The 22859-nt window shown below is 44.4% G+C and overlaps 1 protein-coding gene across 1 annotated transcript in view; it reads right to left on the minus strand.

Annotated features, from left to right (window-relative positions):
- Positions 1-752: 752 nt before the first annotated feature.
- LOC121720760 (serine/threonine-protein kinase 3-like) overlaps positions 753-22859 on the minus strand; it is a 90562-nt gene continuing 68455 nt past the window's right edge. Inside the window, exon 11 of the mRNA XM_042107160.1 lies at positions 753-1604. Coding sequence (XP_041963094.1) covers positions 1446-1604 — 159 coding nt within the window. The 3' untranslated portion in view covers positions 753-1445. The remainder of the gene's footprint in view (positions 1605-22859) is intronic.

Consider the following 22859-nt stretch of genomic DNA (forward strand, 5'->3'; position numbering starts at 1 on the left):
TTCCAAATACCCATAATTCATCTAAAAGTACAAAAAAAGTAGAGCAACCATATAAAACGAATGCACTAGTGATGCACTAAGCAGTCCACCAATACTAGAAAAGTATTGCAATACCCTGAAATTAAAAATGTTACAATACCAATTTATTTGTATCTGTACTTTAAGGAAGGTGTTTTAATCAGACTTTGATTAAAGCCTTCTTTGCATCAGGTAAAAAAGCTCCATGTTCAGTCATTTGGGCCTTTTCTATTTCTTCCATGGTGTGATATCATTTCGGTATTGGTAATGAGATACTTAGGCATGGCATCATATTAGTCACAATTTTGGTGCCATCACACTACAATGCACACGTTTAAAATTACGTTAACTAAATTCTCTAGTGAAACCCTGAAAACACCAAGCATTTAGATGAGTGCTTGCTCGCTTCAACGCAGATATGATTTAATCTCTTAATCCTTAAGAGACCAATTAATATCTTCTCTTCTTGTCTGTTTGCTTCCAAATCCTTGGAAAGGTAGGCTGCTGCCTTGAGGGAATGGTGACATTAGCACAAGGCCCACTAAATGCCCCCTTCCAACCGAGGGCTCTGTGTACTCAAGTATTAAGCCATGATTACTCACCATTTAATTTGTGAAAATGTTGCCCTCTGTGTGAATACTAATGAAAACAAATTAAGCAAATAAACAGTTTTAAATGTGCTAATGTTTTCATTTTATTCATAATTAAATAAAACATGGAATATTTTAGTTATTGTAAAGATACTTATAATATCATGACTTGAAATATAAATAAATGAAATAAAACAAACTGAAATATTTTGGTGTAACATTCCTCTCCATATAGCACTTCATGTGGTCCCTTGTGGTCAAAAATAGTCTCACTGAATGGGCATGCCTATTCAAGATGCAAAGAGTAGCATGAAAAGACCATCTTTGGTATAAACACATCAAAATGGACATCAAAATGACATTAGAAAACATTAGAAATTCACAAAATAACACTTTAGTTGTAGTGGAAATGGTTGAATGTCGGCACTCAGCACTATGAGTTACAATTTATAAAAGTCTTGGGTTGTTGTCTCTTAGTTCTGTGGCGTTAGTCTGTTGGACTGTTTTGAGTTTAAAGTACAGTAGACTAAAGTAGTAAAGTAGTGTAAAGTAGGGACGGGCGTGCTCAACTCCAAAATTAAATTCCCTCTTAGGGTGTGAGTTCACTGTTTTGAGTCTCACTGCACAGCAGCCAAAAACGTGAGGAGGTGGAGAGATCTCTCTGGGAATACACCTCTCTGTTAGAATAAGACCCTATATCCAGAGTAGTCCGAGTCTCCATTGAGCTGTCATGCTTTGGGTTGGCAGGCTGGGCTGTAGAGAGGAGGCAGAAAAGCATGGGCTCAGAGGCAGGAGGCCTGCAGTTGGTCCACTTGCACACAAGGACCCGTTCATGTGTCAGAAGTTCTGCTGCCGCCGCTTTTTGGCCTCTATGGCGTCCAGGATGGGCTGGCGTTTGACGTTGTAGCGCCGCCTCAGCTCCTCGATCTCACGCTCCATCATGGGGTCCAGGGCCTTCAGACGCAGCTGCAGCTCGTCGTAGCTCAGTTCCTTCAACTGGGATCACACACAGACACACACACCTACAGTCAAAGACATTGTCAGACAGATGGGTTTCAATATCTGAATCCCCTTGAAATCTCAAGTACATGCCAACAGTGTCACCACTGAACAGTATTTTAATTACTTTTCCAACATCCCATGTATTTTTGGGCAACTGTGCTCTGGGTTACCGATGGGACTGTGGCTAAAACTGATGACAGGTCAGTCACCACAGGCAGCTTGTCATGGTCACATGGCTTGTCAGAGCAGTGTGGGATAATTAAGGACTATGGTTGCTATCTACCTACAGACATGAGGCCGGCACATGTTAGCATCATCAGACGTTTCTATAGCTACAGGGTCATGGCACTGTCAAAACAGAAGTAGTAAGTGATTTCTCTATTTTTACCATTACCTGAGAAAAAGAACACACGGACCACTATGCTTCATTATGATGCTCTGGAGGTTATCTATCGGCCAATATACTCTGTGCACATGAATGGCTTTGGTGCTTTCTGCCAAACTGGTACCTTCCTCTGTATTTGGGGCCAAAATGTGTGGAATATCGAGGCTTATGATCGGCACCCAGGACTACTGTGCTGTCTGATTGTACCTGTCGCTGACCAAATTGTGGTTACATTTTCTGTGCATGTCCAAATATTTGCATTTGTAAGACTGTGTCTGTGTGTATCATGTGTGTGATGTATATCAATGTTACCCACACAGCTAGAAATGTCACCATGACCATGGTTATGTAGGTCTATGACATGAGGATTTACAGTAGATTCTGACCTGGTTTGAACCATCCTGAAATATTCCCATCACTTAATGCAGTCGTTACAGGCATAACAACAGGTTCATACTCCAAGACCTGACATCTATACAGAGAGCATTTTTCATACCTTCCTCTCTTGTCAATTTCTGTGACAGGAGAATAAACAGTGTACTTCAAATTCATCTCACTTGCAAATCACAATCAATACAATTCAGTAATGCTCCAGTGGGCCATTTATTGAATAAAATATGTAAAAGCGAAAGGTTTTGTCATTGGCGCGGATACACAGCTCAACAGTCGTATCCATAGCAGTCCTTACGGCAAGACAGAAAAAACACACACACTTGTGGAGGAAGAACTTAGGGGGGCAACTCCCACTGCATGCACAAAATGGTTCAGACAAAATGATGATGAGGACAAATTAGGATAGATAGACCACACGATGTCCCCTCTGAAGAAGGTCAAACAATCCCCATTTAATGCAAGGGGCACTGCAGTGTAAAAATGGCTTGGGGGTTAATATTTAATACCACAAAACCAGGAAGCTCCAAAGGATTAAGTCTTTAAAGAGTGCTTTGAGTCAGAAATGAAAGTTGAGTTAATAACAAAAGTGGCTGAGTCCTCACCCACATCCGTGGCCAGTTGGCGTCGGCGAGTTTTCTGTTACTTGGAGGGCGCTTGCTGTTATTACACATTACCATCTGCTAACAGCATCCTGTCAAGATAATGTGAGATGAGCGCGTCGCACTCGAGCCTTTTTTTCCCTCCTTCGCCGCGCCTGCTAACACCCACTGAATGTGATCCTGTATAATCCTTACTTGCTGAGGGAGTGGGGTGAGAAGACTCCCGTTTTATTAATCCACCAAGGCACATACTCTGTTTAGATTCCAATTATCACCTACACATCATATGCTAATACCACTCTCCTTCACAGCGTGCTATACAACGCAAAGATACACTGTATTCATGGGCACCTGCGTGTTCGTTTTAAATACATCCTTTTCTTTCACATCCACCTGGTAATATGGAGCGCTTGGAGCTGAAACGTGGGTAATTGTCTTATTTTTGTTGCAATTAGCATTTACTTTGTGTTTTGTGTTCCCCATCTGTGTCTCCCCAGTGGTTTAATACCATGTTCATATTGCAGAGTGTACTTTAACAAGTGGATCACGGTATGGTTGCACTGATCTGTAAGGCACAAGTGCTTTAGCAACTAGATGTACCGCAGAGTGGTACAAAATATGACCGCCGCCCAGTCCAGCACATTTTTTCCACAAAAATAAATCACGCTGAAAGGCCTATATGATTCTAACTGTCTCACTAAATTGCATTATCCACACTCAATTCTCACTGGTATCTGCTAGACAACAAGTACCAAAACATGATTAGTTCATAGATTTCACAACCCCACCTCCATCTTGCCTGTTCATAATTCTGAGAAATTCTTGAATTGTGTGCATGTGTGCGTGCACACGTTTATGTTTATGTGTGTGGGTGTGTGTGTGTGTGTGTGTGTGTGTGCGTGCTTGTGTGTTTGCCTGCGTATGTGTGTTTGTGCATGTGCATGCATGCGTACATATGTCTACTGTGTGAGTATGTGTCATACGTATGATTACTGTGAATGTATGTGTGTGCGTGTGTATCTGTTTATGCACATGTGTGCACATGGAATGGGTTAACATGACCCCTTGAGATCAACATACAAAAAAAAATTGGTCCTCCTAAACCTTACGGTTCTCGAGATATTCACAGAAAACTGTGTCTGCCCTACCCTCCTTTCGGGGGGTGCAGTCCAGCGGGGGGGCTACAGATCAAAACGAAAAACGATGGTTCCATGCTATCCATATGGGGTTACATGCCCACCAAGTTTCGTCTACCCCGGTCTTTCAATGTCCCGGGAATCCTTGACGGAAATTTGGACATGCGGAAAAAAAAAAAAAAAATCTGACTAAACCTATATGACCGCCGCTTCGCTGCGCGGCGGTCATAATTAGTCCTTTTGCTATTCATGAGCTAAAAATGAATGATTAAGAGCATATAATGCCTGACAAAACACACACTTAAACAGAGTGCCTTTGTGTTTTTCTTTTTTTTTTACTTAAGTTACACCTGCTACAAAAGAGCACCTGTTTGAAGTGAATATCTGCATTAGACTCCTATAGTAGCACTCTCAGCAGTCTTTTCTCTCATCTACTAGAAAGGGCCATAGCCAATGAAGCTTTCTTTATTGATCAACCAACACGTAAAAAAATCTGAGCACATAATTAAATAAGACCAACTTTATCCTACCTCTTAATCAATACCTTTTAATTACCTTTAATCTGTTGGAGCCACAGGAATAGTATGGTAGAGAAGTGTGGGAATAGGACTTACCATATCTGTCCTCAATCTCTACAATTAAGAGACTGCACTCCTCTCCCTCTCTCACTTACTCTCTCTCTCTCACTCTCTCCTTTGTTCTCTCTCTCGTTCACTCTCTCTCTCTCTTTCTCATGTGGAGGGCGTTCTCTTAATCTGGTGACACTGTAACCTTAGTTAGGTCCTCAGAGGGCCCAGAGGACACTGTGCCGTCGCTCCAATCTCCAGATCAGCGTCTGTCGCTCAATTAGCGGCAAGGGGGGGAGCCCTGAAGCGTAGCTCCGATGAGTGTGTGTGGGCACAGCCCCTGCAATGCCTCATGGGATGCCGAAAGACTGATTGGTTGTCAGGCAGCACATGCAGTGACCCCAGGCGCAGAATGAATAAGGTGTGAGTGACGTCAAGGACTTTGATATTGTGCACTGTGGAAAGTAGTATGTCATCTGTGTCTTTCAGAGATTCATATTTCTGGAACCATCTGTGAACAGATTCATATTTAGAGCACAGCAAGGTTCAAGGGAATTGTTGCCAATGTTCTGGGACACACTTCATATCTTGGTTGATATTACTATTTGTTCAGTGTTGAGGTATCTCTCTTTGCTATGAATGAGCAGGATTTTGGTGTCCATGTTGTGTTATAGATAGATAGATAGATAGATAGATAGATAGATAGATAGATAGATAGATAGATAGATAGATAGATACTTTATTGATCCCCAGGGGAAATTCAAGTGTGAAATGATGTGCTACCTGTCAATCTATGACTGCTTTTGCAATTGCATGTAACCATGACTCTAGTCTCTTTACAAATGCAGTAAAATATGCTTGTTGTATCTGGAACAGATCAAATGCCAGGTGCTTCATAGGAGGAACTGAACACCATGTTGTGACACTGAATTAACAGTTAAAGTCGGTTAAACAGGAAAGTCGTTATCTGGAAGGCATTCCAAAAGGGTTGGACCTGAAAAAGCAGACTGGTACTACTGATAAAAATTAAAAAGTTATTAAGCTATAATTCAAAAGCTATGCTTTAAGTAGCCGAAAAATAAAATCAGAAAATATCATAAACAGCAAACAGACCAGATGACCTGATGATGTTTGCCTGATGAAGATCAAAAGGTCAACATGCTGCATAATAATGCTGCATGTTTTAGGAGCATAAGTGTTGACTAGACATAAATGCATGTGATGTTGAGGGAACTGGCAAGACACCTGGCAGCTATACATGGAGAAGCTACAGTTTAACTTCAAAGGTAAAGGTGATATTTAGCAGAGATTTTTGTGATGGATGAGCACACCTTTACTAGTTTGTAAAATAGACCAGGTGCACCACTGTCTCACGGTTCAACATCGTGTTCGAGTTGTGAGCAGAGGACAATGCTGTGGTGATGACCTGGGGTGACTACAGGAACTCACAGGCTTGCTGTTCAGAGGCTTCCTCGGCTGCCAACGTTGACCGATTTTTCCACCTGACACACGAGACATGAGAGGCTCAATATCTAATCTGCTGGGAAAGACACTGCGCAACGCCTTTTGACGCAGTAAATAAAAGACACAATGAAAATCAATACCTCTAATGCACCACAACATAAGACACACAACTATAGTTTTTCCCTCTCCACAAAGACTAGTTTTTTTCTGTTCATGGAAACTATATTGGTCAGGGGCATACAAAATAAACCAGCACTGGAGATGGACAGGGTGTCAGCGGAGACTGTTAACGAGGCCGGATGGAAGAAGAGTCCGCCTTGAGTGATAAAGGCATAAACAGAAAGATAAACGCAGTCTTGTGTCTGCAGGGTCAAGTAAACACACCTCTGGCACTCTTCTCTCCTCTCGGTGTCTACCCTGGCACCTGGTTGGCACACAATGCCAGCCGACCGACGGTAGTACAGTATGTGCCCCTGAGCTTCCCAAGGCAAAGAACCAGCAAGCATTTTAGATTGTCATCACCATGGCAACCAGCCATGTTTATGATCCAATTGTGTCCTCCAAACATAATAGAGAAAGACAAAAACATCCTATTCTGATGAAGGCCTCTAGTGTATACAGTGTGTGTGTGTGTACCCTGGAGCAGGACCACTTACTATTCTCACCATGTTGATGGCACATACAGATCATCACAACAGCATCTAAATGGACGTGTATGCCAGTGGTCTCATTTAACACACAGACACAAACACATTACTGTTCATCACCGGATGAGCCCCTTCAAAGGAGGAAAATAAATTACTCACTTACAAAACACAAAGGGGAATCAATATTAACCACAGTGGTACTAATAATTGTCCTTTGTGAGTAATTATTTGTTGGTAGACTGACTTGAAAGCTGATGGTGGCAATGTTAAAGCTGAGAGCAAGAAAGAAGAGAAACTGAACACTTCAACACACATTGTAAACTAAACAGTATTTTTCTGTCTTCTTCCATCCATCAAAAGAAAAGGTCATGTTTGTAATTGTACCTATCAGTACATGGCATGCCACATCAGTATAAACTGAACAGTCTAAAACCGGCTGCTAAATGATGAACCACTGCCAGAGGAAAGCTGATGCGTTAGATCTGATGTGATTAATGTAAGGATGAGATTGCAGCAGTCCGATGTGTTCCTCCTCCGGACCACCTCTGCAATCCTATGTAGATGGAAACTTATATGGGACAGTTAGCCAACACTAATCTGCTTTCTGTGCCATTGCTACTCAGTACTGATGATGTCAAGACCTGAGGCCAATCCCACACTGCAATCATACTTTACTGCACTTAAAGCCATTCACCGCTTCTGCTGACGCTTTGTGTTCGCTTGCCATCTCCCACATTAGGAGGCTCAGAGTGTTTTGACACCCTGTTGGCTGTGCCCTTAAATGTTAGCCGTGGGAGCATCGGCAACTAAATGGAATGTTTAACAGCTGACCTTTGACCCACTGCTGGGCTCCCCATACTCTTCTCATAAGCCCTGCAGCGCACTCCCGGGCAGGCAGAGGAGTGAAAAACACACACTGACAGCAAAGCTTCCTGGCTCTCTGACTGACCGCAGACCTGTGTCATGGCCTCCTCATAACTCCGGAGCATCGCCGGCTGATCTAGACTTTTTTTCCTTCTCACCATCCAGTGCTGTGCAAGCTCAGAGACAGCCAGGTGCAAGCCTGCAGATAAGGTCGACCCGAACCAGTCGGGGGACTGAGGTTTCCATGAGAGTCCACTGGCAGTGGGGGGCACGCCGAAAAGGGTGTGGGGTTATTCACCATGCTCTTCCTGCAGTCGCACACAGACGTTCTGGAGTCCCAGCATGCCCTCTCTGTGGGGTGCCAGGGGAGACTCTTTGGGGAAACACTTCCAGACTTCACATCCTGCAGAAGTGGCGATTGGGAACGTTTGCCAGTAGACATTGAAGGGCATGAGAGATAAAACCTCTCGCTCTCTCTCTCTCTCTGTTTGTGTGTGTGTGTGTGTGTGGCAGATTATAAGGCTTACCAGGTCCAGTCTGAAATCAGGGTTTCACAGCTCAGATGGCAATAGTCTGAAGCAAAAATATGTAGGTTTGAGTTCACGGAGGGAAACATTCTGTTCAAGCTTTCACTCCTATCGCCTGGCCTCCAAAGAACATAATCAATCATAAAATACATTTCAGAATGTGCTTTGTTTTTTCAATAACATGACCTTCAGAGATCCATTTAAACAGCGCTGTGGTTTGATGTTTTAATGGCCCGGCCCCGGAACAATAATTGCCCTTCCAATCCATCTACTGTGGGGGCTCTCTGCGGAGTACCGGGCTCTTCCACAGGGATTCATCTTCACGCAACCGTAATTACGCAAGTTAGACAAAAGACTGGCTCCTCACACCTACGCTAGGTGTGGAGGCTTAAACGTCCCACATACTCGACGCACCCGACCAGTAGCGCGACAATGTGATGTCACAGAAGCGCCGTAACCATTTATACTCGCGCGTGGTGGTCGCAACACTAGTTGCAATATTCTCCTGAACAGAGGTGTTGTGAAAAGACTAACATTAACTACTTACACAGCAGAAGAAGCTGCAGTAAGAAACACCAGTAGCTAGCCTCTGTGATGGTACTTCAGACTTTGGTTGCTACTATTCACAACTACCATCATCATTATCATGTAGTTTCCAAGGTGTGTGCACAGGTAGATAGATAGATAGATGGATATATAGATAGGTACTTTAGTCATCCCGAGGGAAATTTTAATAATTTAAACAGTTTAGTTTGCTGGCTAGCTACCTAGCAGCTGGCTGAGTTTGTGTAATTTCCTGAAGTGGAAAGAGATTTTGTTCAGGCCTTAATAGATATCCTTTGTTTGAAAATAAATCGTTTCTATTCTTTCCTCTTAATTCCATGTGTTGCAACTCTCACTGGTAACTTTGTTAACTTATCCAGCAAACTATTAAAAATTCACGACTGTAACAAAACACTGCAACTTGCTTGCCCTCGAACTAGTCCATCTTCCTGTTTCCGCCTTGTCGCGCTCGTCTGAAAAAAAATGAGTGGTGCGCTACCTCGCGCTACACGGCCAAAACCCTGGCGCGCCAGAGAGATCTACGTCATTTTGACGTCACATTGTCGCGCTACCGGTCGGGTGCGTCAGGTATGTAGAAGCCATTAGTCACTGTCAGGGAGGGAGATCTGTGTAAGTGTGTGTGTTTGTAAATGTGTTCGTGTAGGCAGTAGTGCTGGTGGGAAAGAAAGTGTTTATTTTCTATAGAGATGGCAACTTTCTTTAGACATCACGACACAGCTCGGACACGGTACAGCATTGAGATGAAGCCATTAGTAAGCTTTCAAAGACACAGCAGTGGAGATCAGACATGGGTGAGACACACAGACACAAAGAGAGAGAGGGGGGGCGGAGAGAGAGAGAGAAAGATTTCCCCATATCCATTTTTGTCTATACCCCATCTTATGACAAATGACTAGGCTTTAGTAATACTCTGCTGTGTCATCATGGTCATGCTAATAAATCTCTTTTGAATTTACAGAGAGAGAGAGAGAGAGAGAGAGAGAGAGAGAGAGAGAGAGAGAGAGAGAGAGAGAGAAAGGTAAAGATGAAGGGCAATGAAGATGATCACAGGCAAGGTTGCCTGTGGAATGCTTGTATAAGATGCCTCACATGGATGCCTAACATTTAACTACGGTAAATCAATAGGCTGTCACGCAAAGGGCAATGAAGATATGATAGTGTTAAGGTGAGGGAGGTAGAGGCAAAGAGTGTGAGAGAGAGAGATAAAGAAACACAAGAAAAAGAGATAGAGGATGTCATGGACGTGTAGGAAGCTGAAATTACAAGATGAATGTTTAAAAGGCACCAAACACCAAAACATCCGATATAACAGGAAGTAATCTAAATGTTCCCTTGAGGCTTATCCAGTTTGCATTACAATCAGTCCCCTGAAACACGCACATACACACACACACACACACACACACACACACACACACATGCACGCACACGCACACTCCACCACCACGAGAAGCTGTAGCTCATGAAGGCTGGATCAGCCAGCTGACACACAACACAATAGATGCTCGGCTCATTTATCTTTCCAGAGCATAGACTGCCAATGAGGGAGAGGTGAATGATATTGATTTCTCAAATGATATGCTGCAGAACCTCTGGCATATTGTATTTCTGAGGCACTGTTGACATGCAATATTGGTCAGTTATTTCAAACGGAAACTTATTTTAAAAGTGCATTACATAAGAATTTAAATTAGTCTCTAAAAGGTGATTTACCTAAAACTGCACTGTGTATAAGACATAAGGTGAAAGAGGCTCATTAGTGAAGCATTTAAATGTTCCAATAAGAAGCTGTTGGTAGCATGGGAGGTAAAGGTGTTCGACCATGTTCAGATGGCTCAGTATGTGGATCTCCTCATTCATCCAGACACTGATCCTCCTCATTGATTTAATGAGCTGCCAGGTGTGATTCCACTCAGAACAGGCCTGAGCTGTGTCTGCATCCACGTCATCCCCCCAGCCCCACAAACACACTCACACACAGTGATGCATTTTCTTTTCATTTTCCATGCATTTTCTCTACCCCCCCCACACACACACACACACACACACTCACAGCACCTTCCAGAAGCCTCAGGCCATGTGCTCCTGCTGATAGAGACAGAGCAAAACAATTAGAGGCCGCTGACTCGCACTCAGATTTATTACTTTTCACAAGCCTGAGTTCTGTGGTCTTCCCACTCCAACTCTAATCCCCTCTTCCTCCAACCATACAAGAGTGGAGGCATTTGAGATTCATGCAGGTCCTAGTTATTCATCTGCAAGCACTTAAGCTTTCGTTAAGACTGAGATGCATCTCATCAGAGGCGGAGATGCGACTTCCTATTTTCCCACCCCCACCCCAACCTCCACCTCCACTCTGCATTTCACTGTATATCTGTTGCCAGAACTAATATCCTCCTCAGACACACATCCATGCTATAACAATACCAGATAACACCTCAGCGTGCATGGAGAGACTTCAAGGTAGTGGCCAAATTGACATCTAACTGCAGTATTTGCTGAGAATTTATCTGACTACCTACACAGACCTTTGTGTCATTATGTGTCATATTGGTGAGCAGGAGGATGTTGGACAGTATAATGGAATTCAATTACTGTGTGTGTGTGTTTGTGTGTGTGTGTGTGTGTGAGAGAGAGAGAAAATGAGAGAGAGTCAAATAGAATGCCATTCTTTGCCACAACAATGCTAGAGGCAAAAAATCATTAAAAAAAAAGTTCAATGCTCAAATATTTTCTCCAAAAATTTAAGACATCATCCGTTCAAGCAGGATGAACTTCTGTAGACCGTGGTGTGGTTTTTGCTCTCTGCAGCGATGCTTTGCTCCTGAGTAGCTATCTGAGGACAGGGGTAGTACACAGTTCACCTCACACTCCTATAAGTTCACTCCCTATACCCGTCCATGAAACCCACACATGCCTGCAGTTCTAGGAAAGACACGCTGATAATTGTGTGACAAGTTGCTGTGATCGATTCCCCCACAACACGTGGCCACCATTAGGCTGATAAGCCCATTCCACAGAGACCTCCCTGATTGATCTGGCGATGTGTGATGCCATTCTACCGACAGGGAAATGGACTGGCTGCTTGGACGCAAAGATATTTAATGATTATCATTACCCTAATGAGCTTTTTGAAAATATCACAGAGAATAGACCCTGTCTTCCATCGACTCAGCTGGATTCCCCACGGCGTTGGGTAAACAAACACACAGCCCAGGCTGTAATTAGGAGTCAATGTTATCACTTACAGCTCTGGGTGAATACAACTATTGGGCAACTCCTCCCCCTGTTGGTTTGGCACAGCGCTGAATACAATACTACAGGGCTATTCAACTAGCGGCCCGTTGAATTTTACCTGCGGCCCGCCCGCAAACTGCCTTCAACTCTGGCTTTCATGACTATGCTATAATCAATAAAATAAGCAGTGATTGGCTACAAAAATAAACAATGTCGCGTGGCTCGCGCCTGTCACACTGGGCTGTCAGATAGGGTGCATTCATAAATTCAATCTAACACTCTGAAAATAGAATAACGCACGATTAAAAAGTTTCAGTGTGGCAATTTACGAACTCACCCATAACACAGGAATTCCCGCGTTGGCAGCAGTACTCCTAATGTTAATGATTTGTTAACCATGTCTGTCTCTGAAACAGAAAATTGATGATGAAAACGGCAGTTCCAGTCCGAAAGGACTGACTGTTTACATTGCCGTCAACATCAAGTCATAAACCGAAGTGTTTACTGTGCAATGAATGCATTTCGGTAATGATAGCCTACTGTTAAGTGGCACTACAAGTCAAAGGAGTAAAGTCTCGGTCACTTTTGTACGGAACATTGAGGCATTACAAATTACAATGCTGCTTATTGTTTGTCAGTATGTTTCACTGTGGTTTGTTTTACAAATATGAAATACGACTGAAGTTGGATGTTAATGATAGTTAGCCCATCACTTGATGCATTAAAATGCTGCTTATTGTTTGTCAGGATAGTTTTCACTGGTTTCTTTTAAAAATATGAGCTATGACAGAAGTTGGGTATCAATGTTATATATTCCATCCCATGGCACTGTTTTACTGGTTTATTTCACAAATATACATGAATTCATAAGTATCCAGCTACATTTAATAAGTTCAGTTTAACTGAACTTATTAAATGTAGCTGGATACTTATAAACGCATGAATGCATGTAGGCTATATGAAATTACTATTGTGGCTATATATATATATATATGGCTGCAACCATTTCTGCCATTCAGTCCTCATCATGTCTTATCTCCTTGGCAAAGGCACACCAAATGCCTGCCATCATTACTTCCTGCCAGAGAAAGTGCTCATTGTCACTGTAATTCAACAGAGCCATAAAGAAAGGCAAAACACACCATCCATGAAGTTTGGGAGGAAAACAAATTGCACCTGGCAGCTAGTGGGAGAAAGAACAAAAGAATGGAGCACAGACGAGTGCATTAATCAGAGGCTGCCGTCACCGGGACGCTGTCTGAGGGCAGGGAGCGCGGCGCACGGACGCGCTCGACTATGGCGGTGATTTACAGCGAGTCACTGGGAGGGAGGCGATCAGAGCGGCGGAGTCTGACTGGACGGCCCGGGGGGAGGGGATGATAAATAAGGTCAGGAGAGGAGCGGAGAGGAGCGGGGCGAGGAGATAGAGCTCTAAACAAAGGCAATAAGGAGCTGTCAGCTCCCATACACTCCACACCAGAAGCAGATGACCAGCCCAGTCGACAGCAGGACAGAGAAGGGACCGAAGGTGAGCACAGCCCTATATGACCTGCTCACAGTGACAGCCATAGGACTCCAAATCTATATGACCTGCTCACAGTGACAGCCATAGGACTCCAAATCTATATGACCTGCTCACAGTGATGACCATAGGACTCCAAATCTATATGACTTGCTCACAGTGACAGCCATACGACTCCAAATCTATATGACCTGCTCACAGTGATGACCACACTGTAGGACTCCAAATCTATATGACCTGCTCACAGTGATGACCATAGGACTCCAAATCTATATGACCTGCTCACAGTGACAGCCATAGGACTCCAAATCTATATGACCTGCTCACAGTGACAGCCATAGGACTCCAAATCTATATGACCTGCTCACAGTGATGACCACACTGTAGGACTCCAAATCTACATGACCTGCTCACAGTGACGGCCATAAGACTCCAAATCTATATGACCTGCTCACAGTGACGGCCATAGGACTCCAAATCTTCAAGTACATGACCTGCTCACAATGACGGGCATTGGACTTCAAGGCTGACTATAGCTGAACCTTTGGACAGAGAGCGCTGAGCAGCAGGCATACTATACATGCTCTATTCTACCTTTCTGATAGCACAAGATGCCACTCCCAACTTTTGGCTTCTGGGTCATTCCGTGTCAAATCACCCAGTAGCTGGCAGGTCACCCTCTCCCAAAAAATCTGAAAAAAATCACAGGAGTTTGTAGACCAAACCTATGCATACATCTTAAATAGTATATCTGTATCACTAATGGTTCCAAAACTACAGCCCTTTGAAGTTTCAAGTCATTTTAAGCATTGTGGTGAACAATCCTTTTTGTTCAACTTCCAACATTATTGGCTCTTTTGGTATTTCACACACATTAGTGAAACTATGTGAATAGAAGTACATTTTCCTGTTGAATTAAACAATCCAATCAAATCAGGTGTATCTTATGTAATTCTCTGCAAAGCTCTGAAAATGGCTATAAATTCATTATGTGAAAAAACATCACCACCTTTGAGGGCTTGTCATTCAAAAAGTATGTGACACAAATTCATCAGATTTTTTTCCCACTCATGTATGGATTATAAGGTCCTGTCCATGCATTAACTTTGGTTGTTAACATTATCATATTGTCAGAGCATTTTTATTAAATTGGGCTTGATTTTCAAAAAGCCCGTTTTCATCTTCTAATTTCACCACGTGGACAGTTAACAGGATTTTTTAAAATTTTACCATATATCATTCTGTATGTGAGGATCATCTGCCCAAAATGTGGGCTTGTTGCTGAGTTTCTTCATTGAGATAAAATCTTTTACAAATATTGTCTATAAATCCACTGAATTTGTACTTTATCTGCAGTACCACTTTGCACCACATGTGGTGCTCTTTTAATACAATGGAAGTCAATGGAAGAGTAAGAGAGTCACTTGTTAACTGTCCACGTGGTGAAATGAGAAGATGAAAACAGTTGCATATGCATGCTGCACGTGAAAATGATCTTCTACCTCCATTGGCCGCATTAGCCAATGAAAAAAAATACACAGAAAAACAAGCGAATCAGAAAGAGCATAACAGATTGCATAACAGATAGAATTGATATTACTGAATGTCTTCATGTGGGTGTGCTACTTAGTACATCATACACCTTACCACAGTCACTAAAATATTTTTGTTTCCATTGTGCCAGTACAGTTTTGTGTGAGATAGTGAATGTCCTGTGTACTATTAGTATCTTGTAACTTGACAGTTAAGTAACAGAATACTTCATGAAAAGTATGAGTATTGATACAAGCACTTCGGATACACCATGGGCATGAGGGCCTGCTACCTCTACTCCCGTCAAGCCTGTTCATCCAAGGCCAGCTAGAAGACCTCAGGTTGATCAAGAGGAGGAGGAGGATGAAAGCGACATCTCCACAATAACACCTGATGGCTCCACCTATGACCCAGCGCAATCAAAGAGCAATGTAATAGAATCATCACAGCCAACAAATGTCTTTTGTGTGTTGTCCCTTCGGATCCCCAGGACAACACAAGCCGAAACAACAACTCAGACCTTTTTCCCTAAATAATCCCAGCACCATCTTACAAAGGATCTGTAGGCCAGATGTCTGCATCGTCTGGCAAAAAGAGGACATTGTTAATTCTGTACATAGTTTGGATGTTCTTGTTTTGTGTTTGCATTATTTATAGACAGCAATATTACTGTTTATTATACGACTCTTCACAATGCTAGTAGAACACTCCATTGACTTGAATGGGATTTCCCAACATTCTACGGTAAAATAAATTCATGTAATTATCGCTGCAAACATATAATTACCGCTGTCAATGGCAACGGGTTTTGTGCTGCTGATCATATCACTCCGCAAGTATTCCGGTCACTTCTTGCATTGAAACTTCATTCAAAAGGGAAAGCAGACAGTTGATCAGCTGCGTTCTAAAGAATGTTTGATTCAAGTTCAGCGTGTGTTGCGAACTACAGTATTTGTTTCTCAGCAAAAGCCACGACAAAACGGTAACGGCAAATAAGTGTAAAGAGACATATCGTGGAGTTTATTTTTTTGTTTTGGCAAGTAGCCGTATAATAAGCGGGATAATGTATAGAACGCCGGTCATTATGGGAAAATAGGTCCCTTCAGGGCGAAACAAGACCCCTCCTCTGGCGCGTCGGGGTCCGGTTCGCCCTGTCGGGACTTATTTTCCCCATAATGACCGGCGTTCTATACATTATCCCTTACTTGATGGACGCTGAACATCAGATCACACACACAGAAAGACAGACAAGCAGACTCATGGCTGAAGAGATAAGATAGGCAGACAAACAGGTAGATACATCTTTTAGTAAATAATATCAATTGATTTAGTTTATTATCACTAATGAGTTTTGCCTTTATTTTGAATGGAATCAGAACTTATTTTTTATCATTTAATACATTTTGTTTGCACATTTTGCATGATTATTTACTAAACAGGATATACTATCAGCTGCTTTATGCTTAAAACATATTGGGTTTACTCTTTGTTTGAAGTCCAGCAGATGTGGGTTTTACCTATTTAACTCAGACATGCTGTTGCCCTCTATCCACTCCCTGCCATTCTGACTGGATTTGGAGGAAGCGAAGGTAACCGCCCACACCTGGCCTGTCTGTCTAGATTAAACGTCCACACAGCAGTCTGGGAGCAGCAGAGCGTTCTCTGTGTTTCTGTGCCTCTCTCCCACGCTTCAGCTCTCTCCATCTCAGGTACCTGCCCATCCCCTGATGGGCTGCATATGTATTGCATGAGAAAAGCACATCAACAACATCTGCTACACATTTTGATAAAAAAAAAACGACTCCCGCCCTCCTCAGATGCAGGATTGCAGTCACATGACTGCTTTTGTTTAATCGGAGACCAATTGTCCAGTCAAGTGGATGATGATGATGTCTTGAAAATACACATTTTCACTGTGACAAAACGCTCCCAATACTGGGCTGATGACCATGCCAAGCAGGATCTTGCAGGACCCTTCAGGACACCAAACACACATCACAGAATCCTTCACTCAGTCCACACAAGTACTGGCACCTTTAAAACACATATCCGCTCCTCACACCCCCTCTCCCCACACCTCCTCTCCTCTGCCCTCCTCTGAGGTGCAGCTGTCTCAGGTCACATGACCGTTGCTAATGGACTGAGCACGCTCCAGTGAGAGACCTGTCGGTTTCATCAGGGCCAGGCTCTTTAACATGCAGACAAGCCGCTGCTCAGGATTGCCTTCAATTACTTCACCACATCACACGACATACTGTAGCAAGCCCTGCCTTCATAGTGCCTTCCTGCTGCCTGCTGCTGAGACAGAGAAATGCATAGACAAACACACAGACAGACAGATATACACACAGGCAGACCATATAGACACACATTCACACAGATGAATAGACACACAAGCATTCACATGCACACATACATACCTACAGTACATGGTCTATAGAGAAAGACAGATACACCCACAGACACATGCACAGAAACAAATAAAGCCCAAATACCCCACACATACCACACATAAACCCAAATACCCCACACATTCCACAAATAAACCCAAATACCCCACACATACCACAAATAAACCCAAATACCCCACAAATACCACAAATAAACCCAAACACCCCACACATACCACACATGAAACCAGAAACCCATGTACACATACTGTATAAACATACTCGAGCGGAGACACACACACCAAAACAGATGCACACATCAGCACGCTAGAGAGATGACAGCATGTACTTCATCGGAGATTGTGACCGTTTGCCTGTCCAACACACTAAACGCCTCGAGACGCCTCGAGACGCCTCGAGTTTAACACGCAGTCTGCAACTCCAGAGATGACCCTTGCTTCTGCCTCACTCGTTAAGTAGTAAGAGTGACCGCTCGAGCGCAGAGCACCCGGCCGTTCACACAGTGACAGACGGCTTCACCTCACACAGACCTCAGACCAGCCAGTCTGAAATCCTGCATCACTCAGGGACCACCATTTGGAGTCAAGCGACGGTCCCCTGTCTCTCACCCTCACATAAATCATTCATTGTTAACACACTATGTGCCTGCATGCATGTGACTTTCCACAACTCATCTTGCAGTGAGTGGACACTCAGGTGGGGATGAAGTGAGCATAAGCAAGGCTGACATTCCCGACTGCGTCCCCTGAGAGGCCCTGAGGCGGGAGAGTGGGGTCATCTGTGGCGCCAAGACCCAAAAGGTCTCGTCCACAGAGTTAGAGTACGCTGAATATAAGGCTTCATTTGGTGCACAAACCTGAACGCACTCAACTGCACAAACTCCCTGCTCCCATCGGCCCCCATTGAATAATTAACCTCCATTTAATGATTTACACAGAACATTAGAATAATGATGAGCAGGAACGCTCATACGACAGGTTCTAATGACCTGTGGCCTTGTTAAAGCCAGAGCACTGCAGCATTCAGATCTACCCAGATAGGAGATGCCTGGGGAACAGCTATGATTTGGACGGGGCCCTCCACTGGCCAGGGTCCAGCAGCGGATCAGAGGCGGATCTGATTCACTTACCTTTTGGCTCACCGGCCCCACCAGGCAGACACCAGGCAAGACAAGACAAAGAAAACAGAATTAGCTGCCTCAAACAACACCTTGATGAGCCCCCTGGATCAATAAGCCATTAAAAGCTGTCTGTCTGAGCGACTCTGAGCTTTTGTAGAGGGGCGGCAGGAAGGCATGGCCCTGAAGGTACCCACGGCGTTTCCTCACGCTCCCTCCTCTTCCTCGGGTAGCCAGAGTGCGTCCTCATCTCTCATTCTCACCCATCTTAGACGCCCGCAGCATGTCTTCATCACATGGGCAGCCGTGGCCTTATGGTTAGCACTTCGGACCTGTAACCGGAGGGTTGCCAGTTCGAACCCCGACCAGTAGGCATGGCTGAAGTGCCCTTGAGCAAGGCACCTAACCCCTCACTGTTCCCCGAGCGCCGCTGTTGATGCAGGCAGCTCACTGCGCCGGGATTAGTGTGTGCTTCACCTCACTGTGTGTACACTGTGTGCTGTGCGTGTTTCACTAATTCACGGATTGGGATAAATGCAGAGACCAAATTTCCCTCACGGGATCAAAAGAGTACTGTATATATACTTATACTTATATTATACATGCCTTCCTATTCCTGGGCGGCCATTTTGATTAGGTCTCCCTCAGAATTGAGATGCCGCAGGTGTGTGCCCGCACGGGTCCCCAAAGGATCCATTTTTTACAAGGTGAAAGACATAAATCTGCGACAGCAGCGCACACAGCCCTCTGCCCTACCTGAAGTCTTTTCTTGGCTTATTGACTTCTCTGCCCTTCAGTGCTGAGTGATTTCTGACATCCCATTAATATGGTGATACCCAGAGATCCTTGGCTCTGACCCACCATCTCCTGCACATGTCAGCAGCGGCATTCCCCCCCCCCCCCCCCACATAAAGCCAAACCCACACACCCATATTCATGCTGATATTTCAATGCAGGATTTTGTCAAAAGGACAAATCAGGGAGTGTTATCAGAATGTGGGTACGCATTGTGACTAGAGTGGCACAGATTCATTTGCACGATACCCACTGGGAGAAGACTCATGACAATGTGCGCTGCTGTTCCCTAGGAAACCGCCACTTTCATTTCCATTGCTCGCACGGCCGGGCTCTCTCACCGTCGGTACGGCAGCAGCAGCGCAGCAGACAGGAGAAGGCAGAGATAAGAAACATGCTTGCACTCACACTCACACACCGTCATGCACATGCACACACACACACACACACACACACACACACACACACACACACACACGCACCCTCACTCTGCCATCATCAATCCCTGCCGCACATCGCCAGAGTCATTTCGCTTAAGTGGAGAGCCAGTTCTGTGCATATTCTGGTAATTGGGCCAAACACGCCCGCGTGCATCCCAAGCCACTGCAGGCGAAGTGCTGGAATCAAACGCCTTTTGATTTGGCATTTATCAGCCTGCGTGCATCTGCGTTGGCCTGCTCCTCGCTCCTTTCCCACCTGAATTATTAGCCGTTTGATCCAACTCCGGCAGGCGCCGAGCCATGGCAGATTCATGTTGTATTCACACACACAGACACACACAGACACACACACACACACAGGCTCTGTAAGGCGAATTCAGCTAGAGGTACAAACATGTCACTCTGCTCAAGTCACCATTTATGCCTCAAACTGCAGAGAAAACCGACTTGTGAAGACTGAGCATAGGGAGGAAACATCAACACCAGGCCATTAGGGAAAGGTCAAAATGCTCATCAATAATGAATATCCACACATCGAGGCAGACACTACACCACAAGAAACACCTTAGACCAGACAACTATGAGCAACTGCAAAGAAACTAAATTACAACATTGTGTCAACGAGTATGTGGTGGCACAGCACTAATGTCCACCATGTCAAGAGAGACAAAATAATGTCTGTTTTTGTGAAATGACAACATGGAGGCTGGAATCCTCCCTGAATATGGTAGGGAATATTAAAGAGGCATGTGGATTAAAAAACAGTAGCATTTTAATTCTGACCTTTTCTGAGAGAAAGGACGGAGTCAAGGCCCTTCTTGGATTCGTAAAGGCAAATAGTGTTTGGATGAAGGTCAAGTTTGATTGAGAGTGGATTTTATTCATTCGGACGGGCAGTAAGGTCCACTTCACACACACAGGCACACACACACAGGCACACACACACAGGCACACACACACACACACACACACACCATGAGCAGAACTCCTTAAATCTCTGAACACCTGTGAGGCTTACAGCAAATAGAAATTGTGCAAAAAGAATCAACTCCTGATGACACATTTTCTGGCTAGAACATTTTGAAGACCTTTTTGATCCGAGATGGGGTGTTCATATACACTACACAGCATGAAGTTAAGGCAACAGAACAAGTCCAACACACACTATAAAGGCACTGCTTCAGATGACACCTTCCACCATAGCACAGACTAGGATAGACCCAAACATAACGCAACACACACTTCATTTCATCTACAATTACTGTCTCAACAACAAAGCAACTCCCCTCTGATCATCTCTTCACAGCTTCTAAGGTGTGTGTGGTGTGTGTGTGTGTGTGTGTGTGCCCATCCTAAGCACAAGGGTCAGAATGGGAGTGCCACTCTCGGACGATAATGGCAGGCTTTATGAAGGTGAGTCAATAGCATGGCCCCACAACTCCTCTGCAAACACTGATGCAGCAACACACCTCTCAGCTATCTCACAGAGGGAGAGAGAGAGGAGGGGGAGAGGAAGAGAGAGAGAGAGAGAGAGAGAGAGAGAGAGAGAGAGAGAGAGAGAGAGAGGCAACAGAGGCCATTTGCTCAGCCCCCTTAGGTGCAATGCAAACATCAGCAGGTCAGCTCTTAGTAACTATGGCAGCACACGTGATGCATGAGAATCACAACTCAAGTAAAGCAGAGCCAGTGGACCATCACAGTACTGTATGTGGTGTGTGTGTGTGTGTGTGTGTGTGTGTGTGAAAGTTTGGTGTGTGTGTGTGTAAAAGAGGCTGGTACTTAAAAGCCACTGCAACTCCAATAGGAGTGGGTAAACGTCATAACACAGTAGTCTAGTGTTAACTGCCAGACTATAATTACACATCTCTGGCCAGAGTGACAGTTGGGGTTGTGGTTAGTACACAAGCATGTCGTCCGTTATCAGCTCTTTGCAGGTGCTGCACACGGTTTAGCTTACTGATAATTAGCACGTCACGCTGTGCCCAATGGTAGGTGATAACAGTGCAAGAGGCACTCTGTATTACACGCTGTCATTTGGTGTTGGCTGGCAGACTTGGAGGAGTTCTAACCAGGTTGCATTTTTGAGTTTGTGTTGTGAGTGAGGCAGGCTGACTGACAGGCATTCTCCATCTGTCTGGCCATATGGCGTCTGTTCATTATGGTGACACTCTGTCAAGGGCTCAGAAGCAGCGGAGCACATTGCTGATATTTTTGTTCCCATTCTGTCTCTGGTAGTCCATCACTGCACATGCTATATAACGCTGCCTTCTTTCTGTCTCTCTTACTCTTTTCTTTCCTTGGGTTCTCAGTAAATCTCTCTCTCTCTCTCTCTCTCTCTCTCTCTCTCTCTCTCTCGAATCAAAACAAGTCAAATAATGCTTTATTGGCATGAATGAATGAAGTCTCCTGCCAAAGCTTCAAGTTTGAGACTATAGACCCTTTCAAGAGCGTTCCATTATCAGCATCATAGTTGGCCCCACAAGACTTCCTTTTTAACATTCCATATGTTATCTTAATGCAGAGGAAGTAGATTGGGGCCCAAATAGAACATTCAAGCATTGTTTTTGTTTTTATTGTTGAAAGGGTCTATATGGAGTACACATTATAATATAGATTTAACATGCATGTTTTGCTAAGATGCAGCCTCTCTCTCCTTCCTCTCTCCACCTCTCCCGCCCCCACTTCACCCTCCTCTCTCTCTGCGCTCGCTACTTGACAGCCTCCCTTCCTCCTTACCAGCCTCTCTCCAGCCCTCAGCACCCATGATGGCACTGATAATTAGGCACGGGGACGAGAGGAGAGGAGAGGAGAGGAGAGGAATGGATGATTGGAGAGTGGGCAGAGGCCGAGAGAGAGCCAGCACTTGACAGCAGGCCCAGGGATAATGAAGAGATTGTTTTTGGAGGAGGAGGAGGGAGGAAGGCAGTGTCTGCAAGAGAAGGGGTGTGTTGAGGGGGGGGGGGGGGGTTATTTTCAGATGACGGACCGCAGCTAGGTCCCGGTGCGACGCGCGTTCCTCGGATATGCACCAATTACTGGCCTCCGCTCC

This window comes from Alosa sapidissima, chromosome 10 (assembly GCF_018492685.1).
Source record: "Alosa sapidissima isolate fAloSap1 chromosome 10, fAloSap1.pri, whole genome shotgun sequence".
In the NCBI taxonomy this organism is placed as follows: Eukaryota; Metazoa; Chordata; class Actinopteri; order Clupeiformes; family Clupeidae; genus Alosa; species Alosa sapidissima.